At 37.6% G+C, this 18,164-nt stretch overlaps 1 protein-coding gene across 3 annotated transcripts in view; it reads right to left on the reverse strand.

Annotated features, from left to right (window-relative positions):
• The window catches only part of FAT1 (FAT atypical cadherin 1), a 120,071-nt gene that overhangs the window by 57,562 nt on the left and 44,345 nt on the right, over positions 1-18,164 (reverse strand). For all 3 annotated transcript variants that reach the window (XR_009047659.1, XM_057696334.1, XM_057696333.1), the window contains exon 3: positions 13,320-13,634. Coding sequence is in view for 2 of the 3 variants with exons in the window: in XM_057696334.1 (XP_057552317.1) it covers positions 13,320-13,634 (315 nt within the window). In the remaining variant the exon portion in view is untranslated. The remainder of the gene's footprint in view (positions 1-13,319; positions 13,635-18,164) is intronic.

Raw genomic sequence — 18,164 nt, forward strand, 5'->3', positions numbered from 1 at the left:
ATGTTATTAACCCTGTAGGTATTAAACATCTAATAAGTATATCCATTTCTTTCATTTTAAGTACTGGTGCTCACCTGTAATGTTTATTACTAAATCCCAGAAGGAGCTATACTTAATAGAAACAGTACACTATTTCAGAAATGGAGAGAAATCTTTAAGATGATCAAACTCAGTTACCTGAGCCAAAGAGAAATTAAATTGTTCCAATTTACCAGTAAGTCACTGTTCAAAGCCAGGATTAGAATTTCATTTTCCTGAGGCCCAGATGAGAGGTTTTGGGGTTCTTCCCGCCTCCCCATCACACCACACTGCATAATTTACCACATTATGGTATTTCAACTCTCCAAAAACTCCCAACTGTGACTTACATGAAATTTAAGAAAAAAGAAAACCAGCAATAGTTAATCATTAGTCATCTAATAGGTCCAAAAAAGCAAGTTAGAGAATAAAACAGAGTGGGCGAAGGCAGAAGAAAGCATATGCAAGTGCTGCCTCTTGTAACTCTGTGTTTTATCTTTCTTTTCTCCCGAGCTGTTAAATTAAAAATAGAAATGAAAAGACAAAAACTTTTCCTTGTCCTAAAATAACAACCCATTCCGTGGACCAATACCATTATAAATGTAAGTGGGCTGAGAGAGCAAATACGATTTCTTTTCACCAATTCGCAAGTACAAGTTTACCCATAAATGTATGCAGAACTAAGAAACCAAACTTTCCTGTTTTTATGAACATCGTTAAAAAACTATTCACAGTTTTTCCATGTCACTTTAGCACTTAGAGAAGACTCCATTTAAGAGAGAATATTAGATTAACTATAATGCTTTAATATAAGATTTTAATCTTTGACATTTCTTATAAATCAAAACCAAAAAAACATCTCCCAAAACCACTTCCCAAAGTTCAAGAGATCAGACGGACCTCACAAAGTAGGTGGTACATAAAGGTAAACTTACAGGGTTAGTAGGTGAAGACAATGAGATAGTCCACATAGGCAGAACTGTATTTATGTATTCATTTGACTATTTTGTGCTGTCCACTCAGAATGCAAAGATGATTAAGACAGTCTTGATTTCAAGAAACAATGAGGTAGACAAGAATGTAGGGTCCATATAGAGATAAGCACAGGTCCTTGCTGAAGGCTCTGTATTCCAAGGAAGTTTGAACTTGGCTGGATGAGGAATACATGTAGTCTGATCAGCTCTGTTGTTCCAAAAGACAACCAACCCACCAGCCAATACGCAAGTGAGGCCACCCAGGACAAGTCAGCCTCCAGCCAAGTGAGACCACCACTACATGAGAGAGCAGCCAAGCCTGGACAAGACCAGAGTGCCCAGCAGAATTCTCAACTAAATGATGGTAGTTGCTTTAAGTCACTGAGTGTTGGGATGGTTTGCTCTAAAGCAAAAGTCAACTAATGCCTCAAATGAGCTCATCTCTAATTGTTATTTGCCTTACTAAATGCCCAGGTATTGTCAATCCATATATATATATATATGGCAATACCTGTACCATAATAAATCAATTAATATTTTTACAGGCTCACAGATTAAGTTGCTTACTCAACATCATCGAGCAAAGGGGTGAGATGGGAGTTCAGTAAACACAGGGCATCGGAGTCTGAAAGCGACGTTAAGAATGAGAGAAGCCAAGGAGGGACAGAAGGCTTTGGTTCTGGATGAAAGGGTTTGAAATATCAGCACTACGAATGCAACTAGATGGCAGCTGGAGAAAAATAAAGGATTTCTGAATAGGATTAAGGTCCAACTGCACTGAGAGAGAAAATAACTTGCCATCTGCAGTAGGATTTTTTGAAGAACCAAGACTGTGAAAGAAAAGGTCCTGGCTCTAAAAAAAAGCTGTGTGGTCATGTGTTCACCTTGCTTGGCAGGAAATTTACTTTGAATCATTTTCCAATTATACTACTCAAAAATAAACAGAGGAAGGGGAAAGATCAAGGAAGAAAACAAAAGTCTGCTCACCTAATTACTACTTCCCATTACTCTGATGATTTTCCTCTAACCCCTGCAACTACTTTGGCCTTTTTATCCTTTTGTTTATTTTACAGTAATGCATGAACTACAGAAACGTATGTTCCAGAGAAGCACTGTCCCACAGAACTTTCTGCGATGATGGACAAGTTCTACAACTTGCCCTATCTGATGTGGCAGCCCCCAGCATACGTGGCCACCGAGCACTGGAAATGTGGCTACTGTGACTGAAACACTGAATTTTTATATTAAGTAATTTAAATAGTCATAAATCATCTCTACTCCTTTGGAGAGTCTCCATTTTCAAATTATATATGTCAAAACCCCAAACTTTAACATCCACTAGAGTCAGAATCTTTTTCTGTGGTTAAAATTTGAAGCAGTATTTCAATAGCAAATATATTTATCAAAATCCAAATTTTGTAAGCATCTGTCTTAACTCTAAACAGTGAAAAAAGCAAAAATTTCCAAGATTTTGACATGTTGTACTTCTCCATAAAGCCCCCTCCTCCCAGCCCCTCCCTCTTACTGATCTCCTCACTGGGCGCAGAGGGTGATAAGGAAGCCTGGTTTGCTGTTATCAGTTTACAGATTCATCTGAATGCCTAAAAATCAAGAGCCTCTGTGTTTTAACAATGACTTTTAAAGAATCATTATTTCACCAATTTATATTTTTGCTTTTGGTGATCTCTTGCTAAAACTGAAAATTAATGAAATGTATGTTTATAAGCAGTAATGATGTCAAAGATTACTAGCTCAAAATCACTCACTTGTTCAGTCTGTACTATCTCTATGCTATTCAACTTATTTTATAGAACGTCTTCTTCCAATATGCCCCTCTGAGACACACACATAAAAGTCAAGACAACACCCTTGTCCTCGAAGGCACACAATTTCCTTAAGGAAGTAGCCCTTATACCTCTGTATCTTTTTCACGTTTTATTAACCACAGCCCTATTCTGACTAACCCTTGACTGTAGGCATGCCCTTCAGGCATATTATTTTCAACTGTTTTCCCAACTGATTTTTCTGAAACACATGAATATATTCAATTTTTTCACTAAGTTTAAGAATTTTAATGGTGGCACAGTTGGTGGTAAAGGGAGTATTTAGTTTAAGTCTTGGTTGTCTTCAGTGTGGACACTGTAATTTCTTCTTTCTTCAGTAGTTGTTACTACCATGACGTGGAAACTCCATTTCTACCTTTCTATGTTCAAGCCTTACTTTAGCAGGGCTTGCTCCCAGGACACTCAATATGCTTTAATAATCAGCAACACCAAAGACCATTACAATAAAACACCTGTAACACCCCAGTGAGTACACTGTAAAACGTATTGCTCAAGCAACCTTTAGACAAGAGCTATAAACCCCCAAAAGACTATATATACATAGACATATGACATGCAATATGTGAACACACCTTCATAAAAGGTTAAATTCCAAACTATTACTTGTAGTTACTCCTGGGAACAGGTGGGCCAAAGGAGAAAGGAAAAGAGGAGGGCACCTTCACTTTTTATGTTATACACTACTATATTAACGAGTATATTATTTAAAGAAATTTAAACACTAAAATATTTTAAAGGTCAGCATGAAAGTATACAGAAATATTTATTGGCTGAACAGTAATCTCAAGCTGGAAAGTCTCAAATGATTTTTTAAAAACTCTAAAACATCTGGCCATGTATATAAAAAAATAAAACTTCTTAGAAATATTACAGTGGCACACGTTTTACAACTTCTGCAATGTTTCTGAAACAAAATTTTAATGAAATGTATCATACATTCTAAAGTGCCCTCTCACTGTAAAAACTAAGTTTGCTAGAGCCAGAAGGTCTTTTAACATCTTCTAGCCCAAATCCTGAACTTAAAAAAAACAAGGAAATATGGTCCAAGAATGTTAAATTAATACCTGAAGGTCAGAGCCAGCAGCACGACTGGAACTAGAATTGCATTCTTACCAAAGAAAGTGTTTAGAAGTCTCTGTGGCTACAGCCATTTTCAACCAGAGCTGAGCACCAGAATCACAAGGAGTGACAGCTAAACCCACTTCCTTCCCACCCCCACATCACAGCCACTACATCAGGAGCTCTATCCGTGAGGACCCAGTTCAATTTCAGAGGTTTCCAGGTGATGTGGCAATCCATCCCATGCCAACCACCTCAGGGCCAAGAGCTTACAAAAATTGGAAAAGAACGCATGCCCTCATATTTTAATAATTTCCTAAACACAGAATTGCTTTCAGTCATTGTAAATAATTAGCACCACTGGCCATATTCTGGAACAAAGTATATTATCCATTTCTCAAAAACACCATTTTAGATATAGAAAAAATGTAACACAACTACGGATTTAGGAGAGAGAAACAGTACTTAAGAACCATAATTAACACTGCAGAAACATAACTTCAAAGAAATGGTGATGAGAGTCCACGTGAAGATTCCAACTGCTCTGAAGTTACTTATTAAAGCCTAAAACATCTCCCAGAATTTTCATGACAAATCTGCACTACTGACTCAAATCACTAAATCCTACTAGGACGTAAGTGAAATGCAGTCTTTCTAACATAAAAGAAAATTATCTAAATGGCTGTATCAGTTTCCATTTAACAGCATTTCCCTTCTTTTTGGAAATGCCTTTTGTTAGTATGTTGAATGGTGGCCTGTCCCCAAAAGATACACCCAACCCGAAACTTGCGTCTAGGACCTTATTTGGAAAAACAGCCTCTCAAGATCTCAAGATGAGATCACCCTAAATTTATGATGGACCCTAAAATCATTAAGTATCCTTTTAAGAGAAAAACAGAGAGAGAGAGAGAGATCTGAAATACCCAGATGTAGGGTAAGTGGGGGCAGAGACTGGAGTCATGCTGCCACAAGCCAAGAAATGCCAGGAGCCACCAGAGGACTCTCTGTTAGAGACCCTGAAGAGATTGTGGCCCTGCCAACACTTTGATCTTGAACGTATGGCCTCTAGAACAGTGAGAGAACACATTTCTTTTCTTTCTTTTATTTTTGCTACCCAATGTGAGGAAATATGTTACAGCAGCCTTAGAAAATTAATACACATTTTTATTTGAATAGCAAACAAAAGTACAGAAAAAATACCAAAAAAAGAAGAATTAGGTAATAATAGCAAATAATTCCATAATCTAAAGATAACTACTCATCTTATTTTCTATGTTTTTTTATTGTCTTATTTGAAATGTCTTATGAGTTTATACAGGGTATCATTCTATATACAAGACAAATTAAAACACAGAGGATTAAGAACAATGTCTGCCTGAAGATGACTTGGGTTAGCAAAGTGCCAAATGCTCCAAATAATCCAAGTTAATTGTATGCTTTTCCTCAACAGGAAGGGAAACAGGCTGTCTCAGCTCTGGGAGGACCTCTTGAACACGTCTGGCTGAGAACCACAAATGAACTAAGTCTTATTTTTAAATAATACATAAAATATGCCACGAATTGCACATCAGTTGTATTTTTAATATATTATTTCTCATATTCTTTCCTCCTCCATAATAATGAAGTAAAAATTGCCTAAATGTCTTTTAGTAACCTGATGAACAATAAGTATAAATACTAGTTTAATGTCTATAAAATACAAAGTCACAATTAGAAAGTTGTTTCAACTTAATGACCAAGATAGAAAAGACCCTTCTATTCTGAAGAAACCTAAACAATTGCTCTCTGTTCTTTTAAGAGTTCATTCAACAAGCAATATGGGCCTCAGTGTACAATGACAATAATGAAAAAAAATAGTTTTCAAGAATAACTTGCTCAATCCAACAGTCTCTTTAGTCAGAATAATTTATCTGTGCTCACCCTATATTTGCCAACACAATCCTTTCCATTTTACCCATAATGACCTCTGGCTTAGAAATAAATAAATAAATAAATAAATAAATAAATAAATAAATAAAATGCCTACTATCAAGAAAAATTATCATAAACTAGATAAAATAAATACAGAAGATATAAGAGGTAAGAAGTTACACAAAAATGTTTTAGAAATTTATGGGATATGTATTTTAAACTTCAGATGCCTGAATAATTTTTTTTTTAATTTCCATGGTGTACTATTGAAATACAGCCTGCTTTGAGTTTGTTAAGCTATCACAGAACTACAGGGACTAATCAAATGTATGGAAAATAAAGGAGGCAATATATTAGTAATTATTAGTAATAACTTAATTATTTTAATTTTTAAATAAAGTATTAAAGCAAGCAAAGCACAGTGAGACAGGAAAGCAGGAGACACTGCTTTACATGTAGCACATGACCAATACTTTTCCATGGGACATTCTAGTCTACAGATCTGTACTCAACCAGCTTTAACAAAGTGAAAGTGTTCTCAGAACAAGTCTGTTTACTGCAATTTACAAAGAGCACAGCTAAAGTCTGGAGGTCTGGACAGTGGATAGATAGAGGACACCACAGGAGGGGAAGGGACAGAAACTAGACTAAGGACAGTGTTTTCCTGTGCAAACTTCTAAGCCTCCTCTTCCAACAGATGAAATGGAAATCATATGAATTTTGCTAATTTTTAAAATCAGTCAACTGGAACATAAGTATTAAGCAGTAACCACACACTCCGTATCATGCTTGGTTCTATCCTGAGCCACGACTGAACACCCACAAAACAGGCAAGATGGGTACCGCAGTGAAAAGGCAGAGGAGACCTGGAAAGGTGGGCAGGGAGGTGGGCACTGCTACCCGTCAGCTCCCACCTAAAAATACAGATTGCCTTATAGGCCAAGAGTGAACTTGCAATTTTTCCTACAGTTACCACTCAACATCCATCCCCTTGGAGCTCTGGACCATGAGCTCAGCGAGCCTCTGCAGCGCTGTGCTGTCTTTATTTAGGTGGTGTTTTAAGACTGCATTTAACTACAGCCTGTCTGGAGCTCTCTGGGCAGCTGCCGCCATCTGAACAGCTATTGTTTGTCACTGCAGTCCTGGTGCCGGCAGGATTAGGCTTGGAGCCAAAAATGGAATTCTATTCATAGACTGTCAAGGCTGGAAGGGCCCTCAGAACTCATTAAGTTCAAACTTTCAGAATCCCATGGAAAACCCTAAAAGAATGAATCAAATGACCAGTCTAAAGTCACACAAGAATTTGCATCCTGAAATCTCAAGACTTCTCTTCTGGTTTTAATTCTATCTTAACTAGCTGTTTTTCATTGAAAATGGATGACACTGAAACATGAGATAAACATAAGATCAAAAACCAAATGCAATTTACTTGGAATTGCCTTCAACACTCCTATAAGTGTCAGATATAGCAGAGACAGGGAAGGAAAGAAACCCAACCCATTTTATAAAGTTAACATCATGTTGACAAAAAAGGGCTAATTTCACTTAGGCACTTAAATGCAAAATCTTAAAATACTGGTACTTAAAATAATTTTAGCAAATGATATTCAGTAATATATAAAAAAACAGAATACCTCTTATAAGAATTTATCCTAAGGATCAAAGTTAACAGATTTGGGGAGAAAAAGCATATCATCTATTTCAACATGTGCAGAAAAAGCAGTGCATAAAATCTGACTTCTTTTCGACTTTAAGGATAACATACTTCACTGTAAAATAAAAAATAAGCAGGAGGAACAGGTAAGAAAGATCTCTAGCGTCTTCCCTAATATTTGCATATATTTGGGAAAAGACTACAAATAAGTAAATTTTTTTTTTAAATGAATTCCTGCCATTGTAAAGTGACTGGCCCTTCATTTCCTTCCTGTGCAGCTATCAAATGTTACCGGAAACCCTTGGAAGTTGTTTGCAGCTATAGCTATTTCCTATTGCACTTTGTTCAGCCTCCGTTCCAGCAACAGTAAAATGCCACTTACTTTGAGAAAAAAATAGCTGCAATGTGATACTAGACTAGAACATGGATGGTTACCCAGTATACCTAATATCTATTATAGCATTTTATGACTTTCCCATGCTTTAGGGATTAGTACATGTATATGTATGTATGTATTTTATATATATATACACATACATATATATCACCCTATATGCAATAAAGAACATTTCTTACATTGAACATAAAATAATCCTACATTACTTTATCCTACATGTAAACGAATGAAAAACAGCCCACTGTATAAAGCTGTCCTCTGCAAAGCATATGAAGCTGTAATTTAGTTAACTTAAGCATGAACATCTCAACTCAGAGTGAGGGATTTTAAAAAAATGGAGAACATGGTAAAGATTTGATAAATATACACATCACTGACTGTGAGAGCTGGAATTTCAAGCTCTGCAATATTTGTAACAGGATATAACAGCACAAAGAAGTGTGAAAATCTCAAAACCTGGAAATATTTTATCTTCTAATGAGAAATAGTTATTTCTCAAGGTAGAGGAGATCTGAATAATAGTCTATCATCAATTTGCTAAATCTCTTCTGAGACTTCAACTTAGGTAACTAATATACTACTGCTATTCTTTAAAGAATAATTTTAATAACCTGGAGAAGCAAAACACAGATTTCATCTTTTTTTAAAGTATTCACTGCTTAGGGCAACGGAAAATAAACTTAATTTTTAGTTCAGGACTGTCAAATAGTCTCCCGCCTCAGAAATAAATCAATAATTCAAACAGCCCAACTAGTAAATACATCAACATATCAGGGGTCAGAAAACTACTGCCAACCTGATTTTGTATGTCTTACAAGCTAAGAATGGCTTTTACATTTTTAAATAATCAGAAAAAAACCCAAAAGACAAATATACTGTGACACATGAAGCGTATGAAATTCAAATTACAATGCTCATAAATAAAGTTTTATTGGCACACAGCCATACTCATTCATTCCATGCTGTCTCGGGCTGCTTTCGCTCTATAGTGACAGGGTTGAGTGGTTGCGACAGAGACTGTATGGCCTGCAGAGCCTAAAATATTTCGTTCCTGGCCTTCACAGAAAACATTTAATGATCCTTGCAGTACACGGTTAATAGAACTAACTTTAAACACTTAGTATTCTTTAGAAGCTTTGTGCTTTTTGGTCTGAAAATATCACTAGAAAGAAAATTAACCTAAAAAGCAACCATCATATAATTCAGAAATTCCTTAACACAAAAAAACAGAGAAGCTAAGAAAATTGTACATTACACGCAGAAATCACATCCAGAAACACTCATAAATTCAAAAAGGATGCCTCTACTTAATACACATTTCTGATGAATTTATTTTTAACCATAAAAAATGTCTCTGTGTATTTGTTCCCAAACAGGAAGATCTACCTCAATGAATGAGAAGATTAAAAAAAAAAAAAATTTACCAGACAGTATAAAATAGGTGGATCAGTGAAATGGGTGGTGAAAGGTACATGGATATGTACCTATATTCTTATGATACTGTGGCAAGTCCATCAATAACTATAATAAAGTAATTTCTCTAAGGCACAGCCTCTATTACTACTAATACTGTTAAGGAAAAAAACCCAAGATGTTTATCACTGTGTACAATATGCTACTACCCACGTTAAAAGACAAGAAAAAAAATAACGTATTCTTGTTTGTATATGAGTAAAAGAAACGACAAACAGTAGCTGCCTCAAAGTGTTTTAAAACGTAGGTTTTATTGTTATTCAAGAATGGTAAAGCCACCAGATCAGGAGACCACTGTCACTGAAAAGACAGTTTATCATTCACAACATCTGAGAGCAAGGGGCATGCCATGCACACCACACAGGGCCACACGAGGCTGCACTGTGGTCAGTCAGGAGGTGGAAGGAACAAGGAGAAAGCAGGGGCCAGAGCCTTTCCTGTGATTTCCACAGAAAGGACACGGTCACGCAGCACAAGCAAGCTTAGAATTGGCTGGTATGAATCATTTCAGTGGGCTCTGATACTCACTACAACATGCATGAATCTCAAAGTAAATACACTGAGAGCAAGAACCTTTACCAAAAAACAAATGTATACACTCTATGAGTCTAATTACAGAAAGTTTTAGGGAACGCAAGCTAACATACTGTCACCGAAAGATCAGTGGTTGCCTGGGGATGGGGACAGAGAGCAGCAGGAGGGAGGGGATACAGAGAGGGATGGGGAAACTTTGGAGAGCGATGGGTAGGTTCATTGCTTGACTGTGGTGATGGTTTCAGAGCTGGATAGCTATGTCAAAACTCATTAAGTTGCAGGCTTTAACTATGTGCAATTTATTGTATGTCAGTTACACTTCAACAAAATTTTTTTAAAATAAAGAGCAATACTTGCTTTGTGTCCAAAACTTGGAAAATACCAGCACAGAGATAAGGGAATGAAACTGTGGCCTTTTCTAAAGCACACACAAGCCCAAAATGAACACTTGAAAATTATATGCCAATTTTAAGTTACATATCAGGCCTCAAAAGTTCAAACTGATAACAAAGACTGAAAAGACACTTTGCTGGGGCAGTTCCAGTTTGCTTTGGTTCTTCGTGGAGAATGAAGCCTGTGAGCGCACACTGGTCCCCATTGTTTGGGGCCCTCCTCCTTCTCTGTCCTTGACACTCTGCAAAGGAAGCTGTGACGCATGTGTCTGCACAAACTGGGCTGTCAGGGCTCACACAACCCAACACCCTATGCTCTTGTCTCTCTCCGACCTCAGGCAACCGCACAATTTTTGTTAAAAGCAAACTTACCCTGATACTGAACATAATCAAACAAAAAATGTGTGCCTTAGAAAAGGAAAATGGATCAAGTCTCTTTTGCTTGTACCCTCTGTAAAAGGAAACACCCTGCCACCCGCCACCCCATTTATAAACAACATAACAAGAACCATCTGAGATGCAGAAAGGCAGTTCCTGGCACAAAAAACATTGACTAGAACACAAAATACATCTAAAGATGTTCATCCAAACTTGTCATTGAGAATCCCCAATTCAGATTATCAAACCCAGCCCTGGAAAGGATTTTTGTTCTGCTTTTTTCAACTGTGTCATACTATGACAAAAGGAGAGAAAGATTCTGGGGAACCTTTCCTCCTCTCTAGAAGGACTTAGTGAGGTCATCTGATTTAAGTTTATACAAAACATTCCAAGGGATTGCATGCAGACTCTCCAAAATAGGTCATTATTTATAAAAATAACATGAATATTAATCTTTTCCTTTAACCTTTCTTCTGGTAGTCACGCTTTTCCACCAAGCACAGCCATTCTCTCACATACTCATCTAACTATATCTCTTGGCCTCACCACTCCTTCGAATTGTCCCAGCATGAAGAACATCCCCTACCTCTTCTCCATCCACCCACTTTACTACTTCCAGAATCCGCACACTAACTTTCCCAAGGGGCCTCATCCTCCTAACCACACCACCATATCAGTCATCATCAGTTCCCCACTTCTTCTGGAAGCGCTGATTAGCGCCTGGGCACACATCCCACACCTGCCTGGTTCTCTTTGCTATTTCACACACACAGACTACAAACTCTCAAAGCATCTCTTAACATGCTGGATACACTGCAGAAGCTCGGTAAACACCTGATGTGTAAACAAGCGATGTGAATGCCAATGAATTCAGGCTTTCTGCGGTCTGCTGGATGCTGCGATAATCACCGGCGTCCTAAATTTCTCTTTACCACTAAGGAGTAAGTAGATGCATTTTATTTTGTCATATTTGTTTATCCAAAGGAGAGGCATACATGTATCAAGCTACTAAGACCTTGCCTATCCCATGTAGAGTTAACAGAGCACACAAGCAAGTGGGAGAGGCTGCGGCATCTTCCCAGGAAGGGATGTTGAGTGCTCTGCACACACGCATGAACCTTAACGGGCCAGCAAAAATGCTTATCACTAACCACAAAATGTGAGGACCTGCAAGCCAGTTTTCTCCAGTATTCCAGAGGGAGAGCCTCACTATTGCCCACATCTCTTGATTTCCAGCCCAGTGATTTTCTCACTCTGCCATTAATAATTAACATGATTTAGGGCCCCCAGGTGATGTGATGGGTCAGCATGCCATGGGAACTGCCCTCTACCAGGCTGTCTTTCACCAGCTTTCACAATCTGGCCCCCAATAACACTGAGGCTGTATTTACTATATGCTTTTATAATGCCCATGCTAAAACACGGTTATTTCTCCATCTTTAGAGACTTTAGGTGATTTGTGGAATGATCAGATTTCTCTACTAAACACATAGGTTATTACATACTTCACAACAAATATCCCTGAGTGCTAACTATAGTTATTTTCCACTACTATCTGCCTTCAACTCACAAAAAAATAAAACCTCTTTGTAGTCCTCATGACTTTTCTCCTGCTGTCCTATCAGCAGGATGCATGTGCTACCCATCCAGGAGTCTGGGAGCTAGCTGTGGACTGCTGAAGGGGATTTCTACTCCCTGAAGATAAGGAAGAGCTCCCTTAGAATAAGACATAATGAGCAAAGCCATGATAGAGGCATGTAAACTATAAATCTACCTCTTCAGAATCCGTAACTAGACTCTATGAAAAAGTATCGAATCACCAAAAAATCTGGGTTCAAAGGCCAGTGATCTACTTCATGAGAAGTTTTATTTTACTACAAATAAACTGTCCTCTCAGTGTCATGTGGTGGTTCTTGTTTTAACTCTGATCAAGAAATCAGACTGCAACCTTCCAACTGTAAAGTTTTCACACATAAATGATAGCCAACTTTCCACTACAGAAATGATAGCTATGTTGAACTTTGTGTGTGTGAAATAATAAAAAAGAGAACCAAGACTTAAGAAAAAGGCAGATGCACTGTCAAATGTAAAAGAACAAAAATCTGAAGTTTATAAGGATTTTGGAGTCAAGGAGCTACCTGCTTAGAAACAGGGTGTCAGACATTCAGAAGAGAAAACAGAAGGAAAACTTGAGGTAGGAGTTCAAGAAAGTAACTGTTTCCAATTTGAAATTATTTAATCCTGATCCTCTACGGCCTGAAGAGACACAGCACTGCTCTATGGAAAAATTCCAAAACATTAAAAAAAAATTGCTGTGAATTGTGAAATACACTCGATATTTTTCATAAAAAGTAGAGTTTGGAAAATTTAGCAGCAGTAGAATTTGCAGTTAAGTTTAAAATGTATCACTAATTTAGGAACTATCAATGAAACTGCAATATTTGCTTTTTAACCTGCCAGTGAAACTACTAGTGAGCAAAACAGTTTCATAAAAGCAAATTCAAAGGAAAAAAAAATTGGGGCTAAATTTTAATCAGTGAATAAAGGCTTGTCTTGAATAACTCAAAAGGAAAATGACATCAAAAACTAAAAAAAGTGGCAAATAAAGAAATTTAATTCTTAAATTTCCCCATATCAAGAGAATATAAGCATGAATATTTCATACGTAATAATATTAACACATACCTGTTTTAAGATTTATTGAAAAAAATCCTTGTGGATTTCCACTTGTAATTTTGTATGTCAGCTTGTCATCAGAGCTAGAATCTGGATCAAATGCCTCAATCTGGACCACAGACACATCCTTGGGAGAGTTTTCCATTATTTCCGGATAATAAACAGGCTCCAACGTCTGTGGTGCATTGTCATTCACATCCTCCACCTCTATGTAGACCTCTACAAAGGAGGACAGGGGCACGACGCCCTGATCGGCTGCGTACACTGTTAGCCAGTAATGGGAGGTCGACTCTCGGTCCAGTCGATCTGAAGTCTCTATGACCCCTAGAGGAAAAGAAAAGCATGAAGTAGCATGTCAACAACAACAAAAACAAACTGTCACTTTGAGAAAGTGTCAGCCTAAATGACAACTCTGACTTACGGAAGACTTCTGTGTCACTTACCGCTATGCTATCTTAAGCAAATTGTCTAACCTCTACGTGCCTTGATTTCCTTTTCTATAAAATGGAATAATGGTAGTATGTTCCTAGGTTGATTAAATGAACTAATACGCATATAATGATTAGAATATAGCACTTGGCACGTAATATCAGTTAGAAAAGTATTTGTCATTATTCGTATTAGGTACCAGGCACTATATGGGGCACTTTACAGATATTAACTTATTTAAGTCTCAAACCAATCCAAAGAAATGAATGGACAAACATGGTCTCCTGTATCCTGAAATCCTTCAGTTTCTTTTAATCACCTTAAGTAAATGACAAGACAACCAGGATGCTAAAAATATAAATTCTCTTGCCACATTATAAGCTCCACAGGAGCAGAGACCACATCCTTCTCAAATACCAGTTTACCCAGAACATTACCCAAAGCCCAATAATTATTTATTAAATGAATGAACAAAAATGAATGGATGTATTAACTACAGTTGGTACAGAAAAGTCCTCAAATGGGACCCAAACTAGGGCACATTTCTTTTTAAGTCAACTAGTAAGAGATAGAGTTATAAAATTACAAAGAAGGTTTTGGCTCAGCCACTGAAACCACTCAAAGCCTTACCTGATCTCAAGATTAACCTATTCTCAGAAATAAAGTGAATTTTTAACTGTCAAAGAGAAAGGAAGGCATACTGAATAACCTCTACTAACCAAAATGCTCAAATAATAACACACGTAAATTTATCGTATTTACAAATAATAATTTAACAGTACAAGATTTACTGTATGTCAAGGACTTCATTAGGTGCTTTACATGCATTAAAACATTTAAAGAACACAGGGATTGCATGATTTTCACTCCAGCTTCACAAATGAGGAGACGGATGCTTAGCTAAAGTAAGCAAATGGCCCAAGCCTTAAAGTGAGCAGAAACACAGCCACGACCAGTCAACGGTTTAGTGGTGGAATGGAGATCTGAATCAGTCTGATTCCAGAACTCAGGCTCTTCACCAACAGGCTACACTGCCATCATTAGCCACAGACCCACTGTCACACACTCCGCAGCAGCAAGGGTGCTGGCGACCATGGCGGGGGGGGGGGGGGGGCGCCAAGATGAGAGGCTACAAGCAGTTTTTCACTGCTGAGATAAGGGTCTTCCCCACATTTAAAGGCCAATAAAGAAGAGAAGATTCCGAGGGTTCTGCTTCACAGTGGTTCCGGGTCTAGTGGCTAAGCACTATTTTAACCGCAGATTCTAATTCTAAGCACTGTTCTACAAGCATAAGATAGGTGGGAAAAGACCATACTTATGCAAAGGGATTTTGTGTTCTGCTTTTCAATCTGTCTACTCAATCATAAGATACACCTCTGTGAGACCCCCAGGCAGAAACTTTTACAACAGTCAGAAAGCACAACACTGAGCTTCCATCTTCAATCTAGGAAGAACTGACCACAGGTCCAGGAACAGTTAGAAACAGTCTAGATAATCTGGGAAGACAGACTAGTAGTACATCTCAGCCTTAGTCATTTCAAAACCAAGAGCTGGAGACTGGCAACCCTTTAGAAATCCTAAAGTACAACTCACTTGTTTTTAAGAAAAGCTGAAATGATTTGCCCAACTATAGGAAGCTAAACAAGCAGAGAGTTTAGAATCCAGAATGAGGCATCTCCTTAACCAGGGACTCATCAGAATCCCAATCATTCTTCACAGGGGTCCTGGTTTCTGAGGTGGCCAACATAGCAACTGCCCAGAAGTCTGGCCAGAGCAGAGTTTATTCGTTCAGTCCTTATTCCTACACTTGTCACCCTTCCTTTCCAGTCCTTCCTAGAGCCACAGCCAGCATGTATAGATGGATTTCTTCTGTAACTCCAGTTACCTTCATCTATTAAAAAGAAACGAATTTTCAAAAAGAAGACTTCTAATTAGTACCTTTAACACAGGAAAACAACAACTAAAGACTCCTAGGTATCACTGGAAGTGAATCAACCTACTGCATTCATTCTCAGAACTGCATCCCACTCCCATTTCTCTAAATCCATGATCTTCTACCAACTAACTTTCAGTAACTCCTTTTTTGCACACTGGGTTTATAAATTCTCTTTTCCTGAAACAGTTCTCTAAGGAACCAACAAAAAGTATAAACACTTAAACTCTGGTTTTAAAGATATTTCTCTTTAACATATACCCACAATAATACTGCATCTTATTCAGCACATATATACATCCATATGGTAACTTCCTGTGCTTTCCCTCCTGTCTTCAAATATCTTCCGCTCTCTCAGCTCCCTTTCTTTCTCTGCCATCTCTGCTCCTATTTTTTATTTCCCCTTTCCACTTTCTAGGAGAGCAACAATAGCAGGCAACCAACTAGATGATCTGTAAGCCCCGGCTGTAAGAGGGAAGGAAGCGATAGCCCAGGGCTGCCACAGGGCTCCCTCCAGCCAGACAGAAGGGTATCAGTCAAAGCTGTATGAGAAAAAGCCAGTGAGATGGCTAAGGTGGAAATGACACTTTTCTTGTCAAGAGGTGATAGTGCACAAGCAGCAGACAAGGTAAGGATGCTACTGTGTGATTCTACGCTGTATATTCTGAGCACAGAAGAAGGCAGGTTTAGACAAGCCTGCTATATATGCACCACCCGGCAATGTTATAAGAGATCATTTCTTGACTTTAATGAAACATGATGGAAGCAAAAAATGCCTAGCTTTCCAATCTCAAGAATACAATAAAGACATTTTCAGGGAAAATTGTTAATAGGGCTGGAAAAATATGAAAGAAGCTGGAAATCTGGAGCTATTAAATAAAAATATTTATCATTCCAAACATGCTCTCTAGGATTTCAAAACTACCACCAGATGTCACTATGGAAACTGATTTTAAATGTGCATACAGTGGAAAAACTGGACTGAAAGAAAAACATAATGCAATGTAATTGTTAAAAGAACCTGACCAATGTGGCTGAAAATACAGCTCCCAGCAAAATTTCTTTCTAAGAGGATTCATTAATGTCCATATATGTAATTTAACAGGTATTATTCGAAGATTGTAGGGTACAGTATTAGTTGCTCACGTAGGTGGTCCAAAAGTAAGTAAAGGTTTCCAAGAATAACTAATTTCCACTACCCATCCCTGCTCGCTAATGACCTGTTAGCTTGAACACTGGCCTTGGACAGGAACGGCCAGCAGTCCCCCTCCAACTGCCATTGGTGGGGCAAAGATGCTTTCAACATAGTAATCTTTAGTCAGAAATAAAGTTATATGTGGCCACTATACTGCCAAAAATAATTTAACTGACTCAAATTTCCATGGCCACAGAGCACCTTTCTTCCTGGAATTTTCCTGTTTTCTTTGTTTAACAGGTCTTGGCCCCCTTTCAAGTCCTAGTACCAAAGCTTTCAACAAAACCCTGCTATTTCAGATTCTTCAGTGACTCCAACTCAAAAATACTTATAAATAGCAACAATCTGGCAACATAAATTTGTAAACCCTACCCTCCCTTCTGATATACCATGTCACATACACTTCTTACTTTTCTGGAACCAAGCTTACAGCAGCAATTGTATAAAAAGCTTCTTGGTCAATCATAAGAAAAACTTAAATTTAAAACATAATTTTTGATATTTTCCCTGAAGACAGTGAGGGACTGACTGTCCTTTTCTCCATTTCCATAGTCTCATCATAAACAGAATAACTCTGTTGGAACTAAGTGCTTTCCCAAATATAAAAACAACACTGGCTTAAAAAGAACAGAGATATCTTCTACACAATAAAGATACAATATCTATGTTTCTGCAATTAATCTGTAAACGATTACTCATTTTTTTTCTGCTAATTATGGAAAAATCAGAAATCCTATAATTGTATTAAATAGTAATCTGCTATAAGACATTCTTCCTTAAAATTAACTTTAAAAAGTAAACTATAAGCTCCCTCCTAAAAACTAAACCCTTTGAGGGCCTGGATATATTGTCTGTTTGGTTCAGGGCCTGGTAAATGGGTGCTTGTTAAGCATGTGTTGAAAAACAGACATTCTTCAAAGAATAAGGTAAGTATGAGAAACAGTCTCAGCCAAGAGAAGCCTAAGGAAACATGACAACTAAAGATCATGTGGGATCCTGGACCAGAAAAAGCACGTTAGGTAAAAAGCAAAGAAACTGAGTAAACTATGGGCTTTAGTTAACTAGAACATATCGATATTGGTTCATTAATTATAACAAATAGACAATAACAGGGGAAACTGTGTGTGGGGTGGGGGACTATATGGGAACTCTGTACTATATGCTCAATTTTTCTGTAAATCTACCTAAATGTTTTCAAAGGATAGCCATCAGAGTTCATAATATATAATTTGCTTCCTTCTTTAAGTGATAAAACTTTTTTGAATTTGTTCTTAATCTCATTTTCATTAAATACAAG

This window comes from Hippopotamus amphibius, chromosome 10, assembly GCF_030028045.1.
Source record: "Hippopotamus amphibius kiboko isolate mHipAmp2 chromosome 10, mHipAmp2.hap2, whole genome shotgun sequence".
Lineage (NCBI taxonomy): Eukaryota > Metazoa > Chordata > Mammalia > Artiodactyla > Hippopotamidae > Hippopotamus > Hippopotamus amphibius.